Source organism: Curcuma longa, chromosome 10 (genome assembly GCF_044706935.1).
Source record: "Curcuma longa cultivar G26 ecotype Majalengka, Jawa Barat chromosome 10, ITB_CL_G26_1.1, whole genome shotgun sequence".
Taxonomy (NCBI): Eukaryota; Viridiplantae; Streptophyta; class Magnoliopsida; order Zingiberales; family Zingiberaceae; genus Curcuma; species Curcuma longa.
Genome location: NC_133870.1, coordinates 10,394,729 through 10,416,256, shown reverse-complemented (window position 1 = coordinate 10,416,256; position 21,528 = coordinate 10,394,729). Strand labels below are relative to the sequence as shown.

Genomic DNA, 21,528 nt, shown 5'->3' with positions numbered 1-21,528 from the left:
GTAGATATAGATTTGATATACTGTACATGATTTCCTGCACGTCCGTGAGCGATACAAGGATCCATCGTCTATCACGCGATCACGAGCCAGATCTGATCGTTCAAATATGGGAATACACAGTATTTTGCCCTGACCCTCTGCTGCTGCCGTCGCCCTTGTCGCACCGTCCGACAACCACTGGCCGTCGCCCCGGAGCGTGATCGATGCACCGCTCGTCGACGTGTTGGCCGACGTCGGATTCCGTCGGATTGTGGTCGAAATCCGACGCAATTTGACCGGAAACGTGATCGATAGTGGCACACATTGGTTTTCGATCAAATCGTGTCCGAAGATCGATCGAGAAAGGACCGACGTGCGATTCCTTGATATTTGATTCCCAAGAATTAATAACAAAGTCAATGCAAAAGTCAATACCTGAGTTAAAAAAAAAACCGTCGTTGAATTAATATTGGTTTTCAATTGTGTGGTCTTCTCCGCCCCGTTTACACGCCGCTTGATCCACCAACGGTTTGATATAACCGAAAAACCGGCGGCCACGATGGAATACAGATTCTCTACGCTATAAAAGAGCCGCGAACATGGGAGGATTAGGGTTTCAGAGCACGCGAGAGCTGCTCCACAAGTAAGCAGCCGCTAATCACGTCCCAAGTTTTCTTTTTGATCTCCATGCTATGTAATTTGACCTCATCCAACTTTCTGCGCGCAGCTTGGAGACCTACGCCGGCGTCTGCGATCCTTCTGGGGTATCTTTCTCACATTTCTGAATTCGATGTTTTTTTGTCCTCGTTTTGATCATTCGGGCGGTTTGTTAAATTGCTCCTATTCTGTGTGGTAAATGCTTTTCCCCCTCTTTTGTTTTTGTATATTTGATGCTTCGGAGTAGAAATGGCGGTTCCGTTGCTGACGAAGAAGATTGTCAAGAAGCGTGTCAAGAAGTTCAAGAGGCCCCAGAGCGACCGCAAGATCTGCGTGAAGGTGAGACCAATCTTTTTTCTTCTGTTTCTCCCAAACTATGCACATAATTTTTTCGTTAAATGTATATACTATTATTTAAAAAGCATTGGGGAATTTAAGCTTGATGAACTTTTGGTGGGTGATAATCGTAGGATGTAGATGTGAAATCCTTGTTACATGCCAAATTCTAGTAAGGCCTGTTATGTTGAATCAGAATGTAAGGTTGGTAAATTGTCCAAACAAATCATATCCTTGTAATAAATTAGACAATTTCATTAGGGTACAATTATCGTCACCTATGTTTGGCAGAACTTTACAGTTAATTACTGCAAATGAACCTATTATAGATTGACTTTTCATTCTCTGCTCTGCTCTGCTTTTGCTCTGTACTAAAGGCTAATATGTTTTTTCTCCATTAGATTATTTCATAGACTTGTCTGTCATCAAGTCTCTTCTCTTTTGTATTTTTTTTTTGTGGAAGGTGTTCTTTTCTCATTTACTTGTATGGATCTCATAAGAAATTCGGAGACTAAGATTATAACATGAGAACATCTTTTCTAAATAACCAGCTAATAAAATTCAATGGATCTAACATACTCTAGATCTCAATCTATACACTAAGGCATTTAAATTGCTAGAATGTCATGGATTGCATACTTTAATGTCTGAAAAAATATCATATTGCCATTTTGTTGATGAAGAAAATCATGCACTATTTCTGAATTAATCTTCTATGGAGTTTGGTAAACATATTTAACGATATGCAGTATTTGTTTTTCTACTTTTTTTGCTCCGTGTAGTTTATGTAGATGTATTCTCATATAAGAACCCTATTCTCTTATATCTCATGCATTGTTGCTTTTGCTTGTTGCTAATTTCAAGATTTGAGTTGATTGCCTATATTATATTGCAATGTTTTGATTATAATCAAGTTGGTTTTGTGCCTGAAAGTCAAAAGATCAATTTGATTTTATGCTGGAAGGTTAACTGTGGAGTCTATTTAATTTATTGGGTAAAAGAAGAGTTCGCATCAGGGGTGGAGCCATGAGGGGGGCACAGGGGCGGAGGCAGGTTTCCACGAGAGGGGGGGGGCCACATTTTAAATATTTAACAATAAATTATTAATTTTAAAATAAATATATTAAAATATTAGTAATTTATTTCAAAAAAATATTTTGAACAAATAATAATAATAATAAACAAAAATATTCATACTAAACATGATTACATTTAACGCAATCGAAACTCTGCTCTTCGTTTTTTCATCTCCTGAAATTCATCTATGAGAGAATCAACATCAAAACTACGAGCAATATCTCTCTCAATATACATCATCAAAGAACTAGATAAAAAATCATCTTTTATTTTATTCCGAAGTCTATTTTTCACGATCTTCATGGCTGAAAATGCACGTTCAGATGTTGCGGTTGAAACTGGAAGAGTCAAAATAAGTCGAATCAACCTATCAAGAAGATAATAAGTTACTGACTTTCCGATCTTTGACAGAATCTGACACACTTCAGAGATAGTTGAAATATCCTTGAAATCCACATTTTTCTTAACCTCACTTTCAAAAAGCTCCAAATGATATCTGAAATGTAGCTTCTCTTGACTTGTAAAATCTGCTGGATAGAATTTGTCAACTAATCGACAGATTTCTGGAATATCAAATGATTTTGGATGTAGAGCTGAACTGAGCTTGAGCAATTCCATCATCTGTTCATTAAATCTGGACTTCATCTCATCCAATATGCAATCTATTGTATATGTAAATATCTCAAACCGATAATAATATTCTGAGGTAACTGGATTAGATTTACGGGGACGTCCTTTACTTGATTGTCGAAGGGCATTCATATCAGGAATATGTATTTCACGATTCTCACAAAACTGCTTCACCTTTTCTAGCAACTCATCCCAACCATTTTCCTGAAATTTTTCAATGATCTCTTTGGTGTTTGCTACTAAATCAATAGCATGTAAGATATCTTGAGATCTGTACTGTAGCAATTTGCAGAGATCATCTGCTCTTCCCAATAAGTCTATCATCAAATGCAAGATAAACACAAACTCAAAAGACAACATTACCTCACAGGCTCCTTTAGCTGATGCTCTTGAAGAAACTGAACCTTTATCATCTACAATATCTTCCAATACTTGTAGAACTGGATCAAACATTTCAAGTAGACTGAGAAGAGATTTTAGATGGGAACCCCAACGTGTGTCACCCAGACGTTGAATACAGCCAATTTGATTCTGCCCCCTTCCTGTTTCAAGCTCACCAGTGGCAGCCAATTCTTCAATCTGAAGTGCTCTGGCATTTTGCAATTGATCATGACGTTTAGAAGAAACAACTAAGTTAATAATCAAAGCCACGTAGGAGAAGAAATTTTCAATAGGGATGAGACTCTGAACCGTTGCCACCAAAACCAATTGTAGCCTATGAGCAAAACAATGGATGTAATATGCATATGGGCATTCATTTAAGAACAAAGCTTGTAAACCATTCCACTCTCTACGCATATTACTAGCACCATCATATCTTTGTCCTCGAATATCTTGTATGCTAAGATCATGACGAGATAGAACACTGGATATTTCTTTCTTCAATGTCAAAGCTTTAGTGTTCTCTACATGTACGATGTCAAAGAACATTTCTTGAACAAAACCTTCCTTATCAACAAATCTCAAAACGATAGTCATTTGCTCTCTAGCAGATTCATCTCGAGATTCATCCACAATAATACAAAATTTTCCATCACCAATTTCAGAACGAATGAATCTCTGAATTTTACTTGCATAGAGCGATAATATCTCTTTCTGGATTTGAGGAGAAACATATGATGCATTCCGAGGAGCTTTTTCTAGAGTTAGAGAAGCAACTTCGTCATTAAATACACCTGAGTGCTTTACAATCTCTAAGAAGTTGCCTCTATTATGCGAATCAGATGTCTCATCATGACCTCTAAAAGCAATACCTTGAAATGCACAGAATTTGGCAGCTTCAATTGAAACTTTCAGCCTCAATCTGTTCTTCACAACTAACTCTTTAGATTGTTTATCCACAATGATGTCAATATGCTGTAGTGAATTCATCATATCAAGACATTTTTCCATAGCTATCCTGTGCGAAGAACTAGGACTCTTCCCTTCATGTGTCAAAAAAGCACAATTTACTCCATCATTCACCTTTTTCCAAGACTGAAATCCATCAATAACAAATGCATTTGCTCCAAACACTGAAGATGGCTTAGCAAATAAGAAGCATGGAAGACAAAATGCTGCATTCTTAAAAGGAGAATACTCCAACCAATCTGGAAATAATTTATACCAAGAAGTCAGAAATTTTCTACCACGACCCTGAGATATAGGCGGATCAACTTGATAAGGTCCAGCTTTCCAATAAAGTCATCGAATTTCATCTCTTTTTTCCACTGGATATTCCCATATCATCTTGTGCTTACCAGGATCCCTTTCAATTTGATTATCACCCAAAGACGCTTTGTCCACTTTATGAATCTTGTTTGAAGGAGAATTAGAATGATTGTCTTGATTATCTTGACAGGGCATTCTTTCACTACTATCTTCAATAGCCACGAAATTATCACCAACATGTTTCGAAGACTCGAGATTTCTCTCTTCATCAGAGCCCTTTTTTTTGAAGTAAGAATTAATTCTTCTCTTACTCATAATGAATAAAAATCCTATAAATTCAAAAATAATTAAATTAGATCAAAAATAAAATGAAACAAATAAAATAATTAATTAAAAAACTAACAATACAATAAATATTTAATCAAAAATACATAAATAATAAAATTATACAATCACGCAGCTAAACACGCTATATTTCTTGAAGCATCCTTTTTTTCCAGAGAACTGATTTCCTGCAAAATATATCTGCATGATTAGAAGACCCTAATTTTAATTCTAGTTACTACAAAAATTAAATTTCCAAAAAACTTAAAAGTTAAACTTGGAATTGAGAATATCAAATGTCCATATTATGTATCAGTTCATACCTAAAGACACAAAATCACGCATAAACTGTAACGTGAATGTGACACCGCCCTAAATACCAGAGCCTTGACGGACGCTACAGTTTATCAGTTTATCATTCATTCATACTAATATCACATACGCAAATCCCAAAATTTCACAGCGGAAAAAAAACATAAAGTATCGAACATGGTAGGGATCTCATATATGATAAACAAAGTATCTTAAGCATGCATTGTCTAGATTGTTGAGTTCTAACACAAAAACAACCATAATAGAATATCAAGTCTTTAACCACACAGTTAATAATCTAAACTTCTAACATGCAATACTAAAGTTTCATATTCAGTCCGTTATGGCACCACCACACACATCTTGATCTCAGCCTTGTCCTGCTGCCTCCCATTGCCTAATGACCTCGGTTTGGCTCTGCAACATAAGAAAGAAGAAAACTATAAGCACAAGGCTTAGTAAGCTCCTTTCCTACTCACCAAAAACCAATCGTCAATCCGAGCATAACATTTATATCATGTTAAAAACAAACATAATCATAGAAGCATATTAATACATTGGCATTAAGCACATGAATATTCCTTAAGTTTAACATTGAAATCATATGCATAACAATGATGAACATGCCTTTGAAAACTTATTATCATAATAGATAAAAATAACCATTCCTATCATTCTTTGGGATCCCCGGCTTGTACCCATTTATTTCTTGCGCGCCATTCCAAGTAAGTACGAGGTAGCAATTCTCGACTACTCAGTTACTAGGTCTTCTGCCTTTCGACCTAGGGCCGTTCTCTAGGTGGCCATCCCTTGGACCCCTTTCGGGTTCCGGTACAAGCCATTCATTAAAATAAATTAATGCACATGCTTTCATTTTCTTTTATCATTATAGGAGAACCTCCAATGACATTTAAACCTATCAACTAGATTTACCATATCACTTGAGCACCCTACATGGTTTAGCCGAGACCTTGTAGGTTTGAAAACCCTAGGTTAGGCTTAACCACTTAATACTCTATGTCCTATTAATGTTTCTCCACTCTTTGAAACCATTTACTAGGGTCAGGACATTACTCAAGCCTCTTGTTTAACAAGGTTGGCCGAACCCCTAGTGTTAGCATGAGTCCATTTATTTGTTTTAGATCTAACCCTATGAGACCCTAAACCCTAATGAGAGTTTATTACATAACATTTTCAAACCTTAGCTAGGTTGGAACACAACCTAATCCCTTTGTATCCAATCTGGCCGAAACTTTAAAAAAGCCAAAATCATGAAATAAATTCAACCAAATGAACCCTAAAGCATGCTACAACATCACCTATCCTTTCAAGCCTTGGTAGGTTAAAAAAACATAACTTAAAGCCTTAGATCTCCATGTTGGCCGAACCCCCTATAGCATGAAATCCTAGCCCACATAAAACTTTGAATCTTCATAAGAAATCATACATATCCTTTGCAAGTATAGCTAGGTTAAAACACCATCTTAGCCCTAACTACAAGCTTTGACCGAAACTTTAAAATATGTAAGCATAAGTTTGATTTAATCCACATGCAACCCTACATCATCATAGGAAATCATCTAATAATACTTGCCAACATAGTTAGATTAAAAGCATAAGGAACCCTAGATCATGATAGAAGAACATCAAGTATCCTATGAAACCTTTAGTTAAGTTTGAAACCATCTCCTAAGACCTTAATCAAACCTTGGCCGAAACCTTAACATGTTACAACATAAAGCCCTAAACTTTAATCACATGAAAAACAAACAAATTTTATTTAAACATCTTCATAAAACATATGGCACAAAACTTATTCAAGCATACTTTTGGAACCCTACCTTAAACTTCATGGCCGAAACATCTAAACAAGATTTCTTCATGTATTTGCCACATAAACTTTAAAACATAAAGAAACCATGGAAAACCATCAAGAAGCCATTATGTTGTAGGGTGAGGGAACTTACTTAGCCTTTAGAAAAGTTTACCCTAAAGAAGAAGAAGAGAACTCCTTGTCTTGTTGTCTTCTTGAGATTCTTCCTTCTTCCTTCAAAACCTCCCTAGCCCTTAGTTTAACCTCCTTGTTTTGACAAAAATGGTGATGAGAACCCCCATCAAACCTCTAAACCGAGGTCATTAGGCAATGGGAGGCAGCAGGACAAGGCTGAGATAAAGATGTGTGTGGTGGTGCCATAACAGACTGAATATGAAACTTTAGTATTGCATGTTGGAAGTTTAGATTATTAACTGTGTGGTTAAAGACTTGATATACTATTATGTTTGTTTTTTTTAGAACTCAACAATCTAGACAATGCATGCTTAAGATGTTTTATTTATCATATATGAAATCCCTATCATGTTCATGTTATATGTTTTTTTTCCGCTGCGAAATTTTGGGATTTTCGTATGTGATATTAGTATGAATGAATGTAAAGATAAACTGTAGCGTCCGTCAAGGCTCTGGTAAGGGCGGGCGTTACAGAATGGTATCAGAGCAAAGTTATGTCACTACACACACACATCAAGCCTTCATCCTGCCGCTTCCAAGTAAGATATTTATGTATACCTTACTTACCTGTTTTTGTTTATGATTGATGTGATGATATGATAAGGAATATAATGATATGAGTATGTTTATGATAACTCACTTGACTTGATATACTGTCTCACAGCATGGCTCATTATAATGAACGATTTGAGGAGTTGTTCGATGAGCTAGATGCAATTGAGTACAGTCCGGTCCTAGGAATCCAAGGAGTTATTGGAAGAGTGGATCGAACCTTCTGGAAGCTAGAACAAGAGAGGTTCCCTATGCTGAACGACCACCGGATCGGGGCACTGATGCGTGCTTTACCCAGGCGCGCGAGGACGGTAGCTCAGGAGATTTGGGGTCAGCATGGTTGTCGCCTGGCTTACCCAGCGTTGTGCAGGCTATTGCTACAGCATGAGTTTCCAGAAGATCTAGGGGAGTCAGGATCAGAGTCCGAAGACGAAGAGGAAGATCCAGAAATTCTGGAGTATTATGAGTCTGAGGAGGACCCTGAGCCTGAGGAGGGTTTTGAGGACGCTCCTGAGGAGAATGAAGAAATAGAGATGGTGATCCTGGAGGAGGATGAAGCAGATGGGGATCTTGAGATAGAGGATCCAGATGAGGACATGGAGGAGACTGTAGAGGACCCTGACGAGATACCGGAGAACCCTGCTCCGATAGCTCCTGTTCCACCACAGGAAGATCTTGTCATGATAGTCATGACAAGATCGTCCTGTGGTGGAACAGGAGCTATCGGAGCAGGGTTCTCCGGTATCTCGTCAGGGTCCTCTACAGTCTCCTCCATGTCCTCGTCTGGATCCTCTATCTCAAGATCCCCTTCTGCTTCATCCTCCTCCAGGATCACCATCTCTATTTCTTCATTCTCCTCAGGAGCGTCCTCAAAACCCTCTTCAGGCTCAGGGTCCTCCTCAGACTCATAATACTCCAGAATTTCTGGATCTTCCTCTTCGTCTTCGGACTCTGATCCTGACTCTCCTAGATCTTCCGGAAACTCATGCTGTAGCAATAGCCTGCACAACGCTGGGTAAGCCAGGCGACAACCATGCTGACCCCAAATCTCCTGAGCTACCGTCCTCGCGCGCCTGGGTAAAGCACGCATCAGTGCCCCGATCCGGTGGTCGTTCAGCATAGGGAACCTCTCTTGTTCTAGCTTCCAGAAGGTTCGATCCACTCTTCCAATAACTCCTTGGATTCCTAGGACCGGACTGTACTCAATTGCATCTAGCTCATCGAACAACTCCTCCAATCGTTCATTATAATGAGCCATGCTGTGAGACAGTATATCAAGTCAAATGAGTTATCATAAACATACTCATATCATTATATTCCAATCACATCAATCACATAAAAGTAAGTAAGGTAAGTAAGGTATACATAAATATCTTACTTGGAAGCGGCAGGATTCAGGCTTGATGTGTGTGTGTAGTGACATAACTTTGCTCTGATACCATTCTGTAACGCCCGCCCTTACCAGAGCCTTGACGGACGCTACAGTTTATCTTTACATTCATTCATACTAATATCACATACGCAAATCCCAAAATTTCGCAGCGGAAAAAAAAACATAAAGTATCGAACATGATAGGGATCTCATATATGATAAACAAAGTATCTTAAGCATGCATTGTCTAGATTGTTGAGTTCTAACACAAAAACAACCATAATAGAATATCAAGTCTTTAACCACACAGTTAATAATCTAAACTTCTAACATGCAATACTAAAGTTTCATATTCAGTCCGTTATGGCACCACCACACACATCTTGATCTCAGCCTTGTCCTGCTGCCTCCCATTGCCTAATGACCTCGGTTTTGGTTCTTCTCTTCTTTTCTTGTTTTCTTTTCTATTCTACTTCTCTGGCCGAGAGGTTTGATGGGGGTTCTCATCACCATTTTTGTCAAAACAAGGAGGTTAAACCAAGGGCTAGGGAGGTTTTGAAGGAAGAAGGAAGAATCTCAAGAAGACAACAAGACAAGGAGTTCTCTTCTTCTTCTTTAGGGTAAACTTTTCTAAAGGCTAAGTAAGTTCCCTCACCCTACAACATAATGGCTTCTTGATGGTTTTCCATGGTTTCTTTATGTTTTAAAGTTTATGTGGCAAATACATGAAGAAATCTTGTTTAGATGTTTCGGCCATGAAGTTTAAGGTAGGGTTCCAAAAGTATGCTTGAATAAGTTTTGTGCCATATGTTTTATGAAGATGTTTAAATAAAATTTGTTTGTTTTTCATGTGATTAAAGTTTAGGGCTTTATGTTGTAACATGTTAAGGTTTCGGCCAAGGTTTGATTAAGGTCTTAGGAGATGGTTTCAAACTTAACTAAAGGTTTCATAGGATACTTGATGTTCTTCTATCATGATCTAGGGTTCCTTATGCTTTTAATCTAACTATGTTGGCAAGTATTATTAGATGATTTCCTATGATGATGTAGGGTTGCATGTGGATTAAATCAAACTTATGCTTACATATTTTAAAGTTTCGGTCAAAGCTTGTAGTTAGGGCTAAGATGGTGTTTTTAACCTAGCTATACTTGCAAAGGATATGTATGATTTCTTATGAAGATTCAAAGTTTTATGTGGGAAAAAAAACCCTAGGATTTCATGCTATAGGGGGTTCGGCCAACATGGAGATCTAAGGCTTTAAGTTATGTTTTTTAACCTACCAAGGCTTGAAAGGATAGGTGATGTTGTAGCATGCTTTAGGGTTCATTTGGTTGAATTTATTTCATGATTTTGGCCTTTTTAAAGTTTCGGCCAGATTGGATACAAAGGGATTAGGTTGTGTTCCAACCTAGCTAAGGTTTGAAAATGTTATGTAATAAACTCTCATTAGGGTTTAGGGTCTCATATGGTTAGATCTAAAACAAATAAATGGACTCATGCTAACACTAGGGGTTCGGCCAACCTTGTTAAACAAGAGGCTTGAGTAATGTCCTGACCCTAGTAAATGGTTTCAAAGAGTGGAGAAACATTAATAGGACATAGAGTATTAAGTGGTTAAGCCTAACCTAGGGTTTTCAAACCTACAAGGTCTCGGCTAAACCATGTAGGGTGCTCAAGTGATATTGTAAATCTAGTTGATAGGTTTAAATGTCATTGGAGGTTCTCCTATAATGATAAAAGAAAATGAAAGCATGTGCATTAATTTATTTTAATGAATGGCTTGTACCGGAACCCGAAAGGGGTCCAAGGGATGGCCACCTAGAGAACGGCCCTAGGTCGAAAGGCAGAAGACCTAGTAACTGAGTAGTCGAGAATTGCTACCTCGTACTTACTTGGAATGGCGCGCAAGAAATAAATGGGTACAAGCCGGGGATCCCAAAGAATGATAAGAATGGTTATTTTTATCTATTATGATAATAAGTTTTCAAAGGCATGTTCATCATTGTTATGCATATGATTTCAATGTTAAACTTAAGGAATATTCATGTGCTTAATGCCAATGTATTAATATGCTTCTATGATTATGTTTGTTTTTAACATGATATAAATGTTATGCTCGGATTGACGATTGGTTTTTGGTGAGTAGGAAAGGAGCTTACTAAGCCTTGTGCTTATAGTTTTCTTCTTTCTTATGTTGCAGAGCCAAACCGAGGTCATTAGGCAATGGGAGGCAGCAGGACAAGGCTGAGATCAAGATGTGTGTGGTGGTGCCATAACGGACTGAATATGAAACTTTAGTATTGCATGTTAGAAGTTTAGATTATTAACTGTGTGGTTAAAGACTTGATATTCTATTATGGTTGTTTTTGTGTTAGAACTCAACAATCTAGACAATGCATGCTTAAGATACTTTGTTTATCATATATGAGATCCCTACCATGTTCGATACTTTATGTTTTTTTTCCGCTGCGAAATTTTGGGATTTGCGTATGTGATATTAGTATGAATGAATGTAAAGATAAACTGTAGCGTCCGTCAAGGCTCTGGTAAGGGCGGGCGTTACAAAAAAAATTTTTTAATTGGAACTGGCCCCCCCCATCGAACACCCACCCCCCTTTGTCCAGACTCCAGCCCAATATATTGTGTTTGTGGGCTTTTTTTTCCTTTGGGCCTCAGCTCAGCAGCTAAATAATACAATATATTAAAAAGAGTAGGAGGGCATGAGATTGGCAGTTTGATCGCAAAACCACTACAAGAGGTGGGTTTCTGTCTTTTTGTCTGATACCCTGTTCGTTTGTACCCAATTGATAGCTGTGATCTGGTAATTTTCTTTAAAAAATTTCTCCTTTGCTTTTCTCAGATTTAGGGGTTTTTTGGGTGAATTTCTGGTGTCACATTCACAGTTTGTAGCAAGAGATCCAGTTTATGCGTGATTTTGTGCCTTTAGGTATGAACTGATACATAATATGGACATTTGATATTCTCAATTCCAAGTTTAACTTTTAAGTTTTTTGGAAATTTAATTTTTGTAGTAACTAGAATTAAAATTAGGGTCTTCTAATCATGCAGATATATTTTGCAGGAAATCAGTTCTCTGGAAAAAAAGGATGCTTCAAGAAATATAGCGTGTTTAGCTGCGTGATTGTATAATTTTATTATTTATGTATTTTTGATTAAATATTTATTGTATTGTTAGTTTTTTAATTAATTATTTTATTTGTTTCATTTTATTTTAGATCTAATTTAATTATTTTTGAATTTATAGGATTTTTATTCATTATGAGTAAGAGAAGAATTAATTCTTACTTCAAAAAAAAGGGCTCTGATGAAGAGAGAAATCTCGAGTCTTCGAAACATGTTGGTGATAATTTCGTGGCTATTGAAGATAGTAGTGAAAGAATGCCCTGTCAAGATAATCAAGACAATCATTCTAATTCTCCTCCAAACAAGATTCATAAAGTGGACAAAGCGTCTTTGGGTGATAATCAAATTGAAAGGGATCCTGGTAAGCACAAGATGATATGGGAATATCCAGTGGAAAAAAGAGATGAAATTCGACGACTTTATTGGAAAGCTGGACCTTATCAAGTTGATCTGCCTATATCTCAGGGTCGTGGTAGAAAATTTCTGACTTCTTGGTATAAATTATTTCCAGATTGGTTGGAGTATTCTCCTTTTAAGAATGCAGCATTTTGTCTTCCATGCTTCTTATTTGCTAAGCCATCTTCAGTGTTTGGAGCAAATGCATTTGTTATTGATGGATTTCAGTCTTGGAAAAAGGTGAATGATGGAGTAAATTGTGCTTTTTTGACACATGAAGGGAAGAGTCTTAGTTCTTCGCACAGGATAGCTATGGAAAAATGTTTTGATATGATGAATTCACTACAGCATATTGACATCATTGTGGATAAACAATCTAAAGAGTTAGTTGTGAAGAACAGATTGAGGCTAAAAGTTTCAATTGAAGCTGCCAAATTCTGTGCATTTCAAGGTATTGCTTTTAGAGGTCATGATGAGACATCTGATTCGCATAATAGAGACAACTTCTTAGAGATTGTAAAGCACTCAGGTGTATTTAATGACGAAGTTGCTTCTCTAACTCTAGAAAAAGCTCCTCGGAATGCATCATATGTTTCTCCTTAAATCCAGAAAGAGATATTATCGCTCTATGCAAGTAAAATTCAGAGATTCATTCGTTCTGAAATTGGTGATGGAAAATTTTGTATTATTGTGGATGAATCTGCTAGAGAGCAAATGACTATCGTTTTGAGATTTGTTGATAAGGAAGGTTTTGTTCAAGAAATGTTCTTTGACATCGTACATGTAGAGAACACTAAAGCTTTGACATTGAAGAAAGAAATATCCAGTGTTCTATCTCGTCATGATCTCAGCATACAAGATATTCGAGGACAAAGATATGATGGTGCTAGTAATATGCGTAGAGAGTGGAATGGTTTACAAGCTTTGTTCTTAGATGAATGCCCATATGCATATTACATCCATTGTTTTGCTCATAGGCTACAATTGGTTTTGGTGGCAACGGTTCAGAGTCTCATCCCTATTGAAAATTTCTTCTCCTACGTGGCTTTGATTATTAACTTAGTTGCTTCTTCTAAACGTCATGATCAATTGCAAAATGCCAGAGCACTTCAGATTGAAGAATTGGCTGCCACGGGTGAGCTTGAAACAGGAAGGGGGCAGAATCAGATTGGCTGTATTCAATGTCTGGGTGACACACGTTGGGATTCCCATCTAAAATCTCTTCTCAGTCTACTTGAAATGTTTGATCCAGTTCTATAAGTATTGGAAGATATTGTGGATGATAAAGGTTCAGTTTCTTCAAGAGCATCAGCTAAAGGAGCCTGTGAGATAATGTTGTCTTTTGAGTTTGTGTTTATCTTGCATTTGATGATAGACTTATTGGGAAGAGCAGATGATCTCTGCAAATTGCTACAGTACAGATCTCAAGATATCTTACATGCTATTGATTTAGTAGCAAACACCAAAGAGATCATTGAAAAATTTCAGGAAAATGATTGGGATGAGTTGCTAGAAAAGATGAAGCAGTTTTGTGAGAATCGTGAAATACATATTCCTGATATGAATGCCCTTCGACAATCAAGTAAAGGACGTCCCCGTAAATCTAATCCAGTTACCTCAGAATATTATTATCGGTTTGAGATATTTACATATACAATAGATTGCATATTGGATGAGATGAAGTCTAGATTTAATGAACAGATGATGGAATTGCTCAAGCTCAGTTCAGCTCTACATCCAAAATCATTTGATATTCTAGAAATTTGTCGATTAGTTGACAAATTCTATCCAGCAGATTTTACAAGTCAACAGAAGCTACATTTCAAATATCATTTGGAGCTTTTTGAAAGTGAGGTTAAGAAAAATGTGGATTTCAAGGATATTTCAACTATCTCTGAAGTGTGTCAGATTCTGTCAAAGATCGGAAAGTCAGTAACTTATTATCTTCTTGATAGGTTGATTCGACTTATTTTGACTCTTCCAGTTTCAACCGCAACATCTGAACATGCATTTTCAACCATGAAGATCGTGAAAAATAGGCTTCGGAATAAAATAAAAGATGATTTTTTATCTAGTTCTTTGATGATGTATATTGAGAGAAATATTGCTCGTAGTTTTGATGTTGATTCTCTCATAGATGAATTTCAGGAGATGAAAAACGAAGAGCAGAGTTTCGATTGCGTTAAATGTAATCATGTTTAGTATGAATATTTTTGTTTATTATTATTATTTGTTCAAAATATTTTTTTGAAATAAATTACTAATATTTTAATATATTTATTTTAAAATTAATAATTTATTGTTAAATATTTAAAATGTGGCCCCCCCTCTCGTGGAAACCTGCATTATGGAGAATTTCAGAGAAGAATGATATATCTATTAATTATATTAATGTGATGAAGAGGATGCATGCCTATGCAATTAGTTTGATAAAATGTATTTTTGATGTCAAATAGTTGAGACTCATGGTTAATCTGTTGTTTCTACAGCCAAACTGGCGCAGACCAAAAGGTATTGATTCTCGGGTGAGAAGGAAGTTCAAGGGATGCACCTTGATGCCAAATATTGGCTATGGTTCCGACAAGAAGACACGACACTACCTGCCAAATCGATTTAAGAAGTTTGTGGTTAACAACGTTTCAGATTTGGAGTTGCTGATGATGCACAACCGGTACGCTATATGATGAACATACTGACTCTCAAGGCAACATCTGAATCTCATCTTTATTGCCTTTTGTGGTTTAACATGTAATTCCTGAAATTGAAATGCCAGGACTTATTGTGCTGAGATCGCCCATTGTGTTTCTACGAAGAAGCGCAAGCTCATCGTTGAACGAGCTGCACAACTTGACATTGTTGTCACTAACAGGCTTGCTAGGTTGCGCAGCCAGGAGGATGAGTAAAACAGATATATTTTGTTTGTGAGTGTTACTATGAAACTTAACTCGGTTTCACTTGAGTTCATGCAATTTGATCGGTATAAATGGCTGTTTGAATTTAGAGAGATGTGTTTTGGGATTAGTTTCATCAACCAGATTTTGTTCAGTACATGTCGTTTGGCAATACATTCTTCAAGGTTAGTGACATTTGTTTCAGCCTCGATCATGAGCATGCCAATGCACCATTCTGATGATTTAAGGCTGATAATATTTGAGAATCTTATTGCAGAATTCTCTTTTCACGGATGAGTATGTTTTGTTTTATTTATTTTACGTGCTTGATTTCCCTTTGATCGTTCGGGAACGCTCTAGTTACTTGGGCTCCTTTTGACAGTTCAGAGTTTTCTTTATTTTATGTGCCCTGGGCTTGGTGCCATGATAAATGATAGGATGGATTTCTATGAGAAGCTTCAATTTTCATATTTCATACGTCCATATTATTTGAGTCATTTGTGACATTAGAAGTATGGGATCAAATCTATCTATTTTTCTTTTACTTGGACTCATTAAACTGCTACATAACTATATGATTGAGTTGATTATTACAAAATTGATTTGTTAAAATAGATAAAAATCGAATTTCGATGAAGTTAAAGTAATATCTTTTTTGTAGTGGTTAAATTATAATTTTTTGATTTATCTTTTTATAAATAATTATAGAGTCGAATGTTATTTTTTTGCTGAAGTTAAACAGCTATACGAATAGAATGGGACTGTTGGATGATAATTTTTTTTTTTTTTTTGCTTAAGTTAAACAGTTACACGAATAGAAAATTTTACACAATTGGATTTTCTCGAATTTCTCAAATTTATTCTATCGATAAAATTTTTTCTTAGACATGATTTTACTTGTATTAACTGTTGCACATATAATTTCATTCTGGTGACGCATTAATGGCTACATGAATAGAAAATTTTACACAATTGTATAGCATGGCTCATAAAGTGAAACCTTATCCAGGTAGTTAGGCTCCTTTTGAAAAGAAGTCATCAATAATAAAATAGATTTTATCATATAAAATCATACTTAAAAATTGATGAATATTCTTATTAGTAATAGCCCTAGAACAATTATGTAATCATGATTAATTAGACTTTTATATTATATTTTATTATTAATAAAGATAAAATTTAATTATTATGTTTAGTTTTTGTGCTAAATGATTAAATATAATAATGTTCTTAAGTAATAGGTTCTAATCTATATTATATCAATAGTTAAATTGATAGTAAGATGATATAGAGAATACTATTCTTAACTATTCCTAGTCAAGTATTAATATTCAAAGACAATATTAATGCATTGAGACTAGCATGTAGGTCAATTGATTACTTGATCTCACAAGTCATGGATATGTGATATTACGTTGACACATGGGTATATATTAGAAAATATATACTAAATTGATCCGCCATGAGAAAGTTTCATGGATCATTATATGAATGTCATAAACTTTCTCATATGATTATTGGTATGAATAATTTTTATACCTAAAGTCACTATGGTTCCCTACATAAGGAATTATGTACTTTGGTATCGTCAAACATCACCTGTAACAAGGTGGACTATAAATGTGATCACTGGGTATGCAACGAATTATGCGGAGGAATGTGAGTGATGTAGATTAGATATATCCCTCCCATATGACGGGAGTGATATCTGTGGGCCCCTTAATCAAGTAGGACTACTAAATGCATGATCATGTTCAAATGAGTCAATATGAGATATTGAGCTCATTTGCTTGAGTGAGTCTATTCGGGATCAAGAAACACAAAGATTGATATCGAGGATGACACGATCTATGCCTCATTTATCAATCTAGATATTAAGGATAGAAAGACATTATCATACATTATAGTAGTCATGGAAAGGTTAGGTCGGATCTCGACTTTCTCGTCACTTGGGTAGTAGTGATGCATTGCTAGATGCCGCTCATTGCTTATGTGTCTAAAGCAGTTTAGACATTACCAAGTACCAACGTTACGAGAACCTATTGGGTCATACACAAAGGACATGATGCTTCAAAGATTGATTGATTTTAGTTTGACTAAAATATGATCCGAATTGGATTAATTGAGTTAGACTTAAGTGAATCCAATTAGATTATGCGATTGAGTCTAATTTGAGTTAGACTCATTTAGATTAGACTCAACCAAATTTGAATGAGATATTAATTCATTAAAATATTTAATAAATTAATAATAGAGCAAGATCAAGGGTTTTTTTCTTCATTGGATAAATAAAAGATGAAGAATCAACATGAGAAACATGTGGTCTATTTGGATTTTAATTGACTTTAATATGAGGAAGCTAAAGAAGCAAAAAGCCTTCATATTCATGAGATGAATATAAAAAAATTTTCTTGCATTTTTCAAAGGTGCACAAGGTATTTTGAGTTATCTTCTCCCTCTTGGCCGAGCACCCCTTTTCTTCCTCCTCCTTATTTTCGCCAAATCTCCTTGTGTGACTAGCACCATAAAGGCGATTCTTCTTCAAAGTTTGAGATCGTGTTTGTGTGGATACGCATAGAGGCATGGACGCTTAATGAACGTACAAGAAATCCGATGAACCGGGGACGAGCAAGATAAGAGAAGAGCACGTTTCAAAGGTATAGACCTATTAGATAAATAAATCGAACTTTGTATGAGTTTTCTTTCGCATGGATTGCTCATTGGGCTGCGAATTTTGTTGTTTGTCCCATAGGATTCTCTACAATTCCACCTAGAATCAAGCTTTTAGGATGTAAATGGATCATAACGAAGATATATAAGGCTGATGGAACTATTGACAAGTACAAGACAAGACTTGTGACAAAGAAATTCAAACAAAAGGAAGGTCTTGACGTCTTTGATATATATTTACCAATGATAAAGATCACATGTATTCAAGTTCTCATTGCTATTGCTATAATACATAATCTTGAGATACATCAAATGAATGTGAAAACAACCTTTTCATATGGGGAATTAGAGGGAGGAACCTAAAAGGTTTGTGGCTCTAGGATAAAAAAATAAGGAGTGTAGACTCGTGAAGTCACTGTATGGGCTAAAACAAGTACCAAAATAGCAGCACGAGAAATTTGACAAAACTATGATGTCAAATGGATTTAAAATCAACGAGTACGCCAAATGCATATATATCAAAGGCGCACCTGACTCATTTGTCATCGTTTGTTTATATGTAGACGATTTACTCATCATGGGTAGTAATTATGATAATTATGACTACTAAAAATACGTTAACTAAGAACTTTGATATGAAACATATGGATATAGCGGACATTATAGTTGGGATTAAGATCACTGAGATATTAAAAGGAATTGTCCTTTCAAGTCTCATTATATTGAGATAGTGCTAAAAAAATTTAATGCACATAATCTTTCCCTTGTAAAAACACCAATGGACTTAAGCTTGCATTTAGTTAAGAACCATGGTGAACCTATATCCCAATTGAAATATTCAAGAATAATTGGTAGTTTGATGTATATCACTAATTGCACATGTTTAGATATTGTATATGTGGTCAACAAATTAAGTAGATTTACAAGTAATTCAAATGATGACGATTGGAAGGCATTAATAAGGGTTCTTAAATATTTAAGATACACCTTAAAGTATGGATTACATTATATGAGATGTCCAGCGGTACTAGAAGCCTATTGTGATGTAAATTGGATATCTGACACAAAAGACTTCAAGTCCACTAATAGATATATATATATATTGTTGGTGGTAGAGCAGTGTCATAGAAATCCATGAAACAAACTTCTATAACTCGTTTAACTATGGAATCCAAGTTTATAGCCTTAGATAAAGTCATAGACGAAGCCGAATGACTTTGTAACTTCTTAGAGGATATCCCATGTTGGGAAATATTAGTGTCTACCGTAATAATACATTGTGATAATCAATCAACAATGGTAAATCATGACATATTTGTCAAAGACACAATACCATTAGATAGTTGATCTCAAATGGAGTTATTTCTGTCGATTATGTTAAATTGAAAGATAACTTAGCAGATTCACTTACAAAAAGTTTGAGTAAAGATAAAATATTATGCACATCAAGAAGAATGAGATTAAAAATCTACAAGCAAGAATATTCATAGTGGTAACTCAATCTTGTTGATTAGAGATCCTAAGATATTGGTTCAATAGGATAACAAAATTATAAAAGTTCGTATGAGCACTTGGACTAGTTCCCCTCTCATTCCTAGGATGGAAAGCATATTGTCTACCACTTGTGGTGAGGTGAAGTTATAAACTTTTAACGACTCCTCTACTTAAAAAAGTAGAGTATAGTAAGATATTTTTGCTAGAAGATCACCTATATAAGTGTAAAGACGGACCGCTTTAATGAAACACTTATGAATCCAAGATGTTGTCCATAGCCAAAATGGGCATAACAATAAGAACTATAAAAGATGTGAAAAAAATTATTGTGTAAGGACTATTGTTTTGGTTAATACAAACAACTAAGTAGTTCAAGACATTGTATTCACTAAGCAGCTTAGTAAATTCAATGGTACTCTACTACAAAAGGTTCAATGTCACAAGCTATCTCTTCCTAATGCAATAATTTTTCGATTGAACTTTCCTTTAGTGTTAACATGCATGCATGCATTAATTTTTATTCATGTGGATTGTTAAGAAATTTTTTAGAACAAAGGATAAATCAATTAGTGTGTGAATGAGAAATCACATGGATTGGTGACATGATGAGTTAATCTGGATTATCGTATTAAGATGGAAAAATCAGATTCATCCTTCTCTCCCTTTCCCTCAAATGAGATGGCATAAGTGGCTTTTCGAATGACTCAATCTCAGTCATTGAATTGTAAAATGAAAGATTTAGATGTATCCAAATGAAGAGATAAAGTACTCTTTCAAATGGAATCCAAGTGAAGGGACGTTGGAGTTCTTTCATGAATAGGACATTGTGTTCCTTAGGAAGGGATGTGATCTAGATCATCCAATTCAAGTTGGATAGATGAGATTTAATTAAACCAAGAAGTTCTTTTACCCCTTCACAAAGTATAAATAAGACCTCTCACATTCTCATTTTATTCATTCAATTCAAAATAAAGCAAGTATTTCATTCTATACTTGCATTTGGAGAATTCGAGAAGCTTCTTCAGTTTGCAGGTCTTGCGATTTGCAATATTGCTATCGTAAGATAAAGTCATTGTATCTTGCGAGACAATCATCAGATTCCCTGAGCATCGTGTCTAGGGCAAATTCATCTTAAAAAGATAAAGTCTAATTCTAACCTCGACTTTGCCTAAACAGTATTATACTATCATTTTGTCTGCGCTTCAAATTGCACCGCCACCCCAAAATCCAATAACTTTTGGGCCTCTACTAGATAATTGGAAAACTTACTTTTTTGTAAGTATAACTAAAGAAATATACTAGTGGCGGCCTTGATTATTAAATTGACACTATATTTCTATATATTGAACTGATTCAACTCCTAATAATCTGTAGATTCATTGAATAAAGAAAGATTATGTATGACGGGCGAATATTATTCTAAGAATAATTTAATTCAATTAGAGACTTCTAGTGATTTTGATCTAATAAAGAATCTTGCAGGTTTTGTTAGGATATCATGACAATTATGATTCTTAATTACTATGCATCTCTATTTTAGTTAGGATGCCAAGACAATTATGATTCTTAACTACTTTTGTTCTTCCAAAAGATACTTGAGATTTTTTAAGAACTCTCATTTTAGAAATCAAGACCTTAATAATAACTTTCAAAGAGTTGGTTGGTATCCTCTACCACCAGCTAAGTCATGTTTTGTGTCTAAGTACACTGTCATGAGCACTAATGACGAGTTGTTAAATGATTTCGGACAACATTACTGTTTTCTTGGGTTAATACTTGTACATACAGATTATTTATAATTAAAATTATTTTAATATTTATCAAACAGGTTCAATTTATTATCAAAATTATTTTGATTTAATTAAAAATAAATTATTATAATTGAAACAGTTTGGACTAAAACTAATATAATATAAAATAATTTAAACTTTCATATTTGTATATATGGAATTTTTAATATATGAGCCCCACACCATGTAACCCATACCCATGCAAGTGTGTCATGTTGGTTTCATGTTGCATTTTTTCATGTTGC

General features: G+C 35.4%; 1 protein-coding gene across 1 annotated transcript; it reads left to right on the top strand.

The window, feature by feature from the left end:
- The first annotated feature begins 595 nt into the window (after window positions 1-595).
- LOC141836123 (large ribosomal subunit protein eL32z) lies at window positions 596-15,536 on the top strand. The gene is made up of 5 exons (XM_074723535.1): window positions 596-622; window positions 707-743; window positions 884-975; window positions 14,928-15,109; window positions 15,212-15,536. The coding sequence occupies exons 3-5, from the start codon at window positions 886-888 to the stop codon at window positions 15,339-15,341; spliced, it is 402 nt and encodes a 133-aa protein (XP_074579636.1). The 5' UTR covers window positions 596-622; window positions 707-743; window positions 884-885; the 3' UTR covers window positions 15,342-15,536.
- The last annotated feature ends 5,992 nt before the right edge of the window (window positions 15,537-21,528 follow it).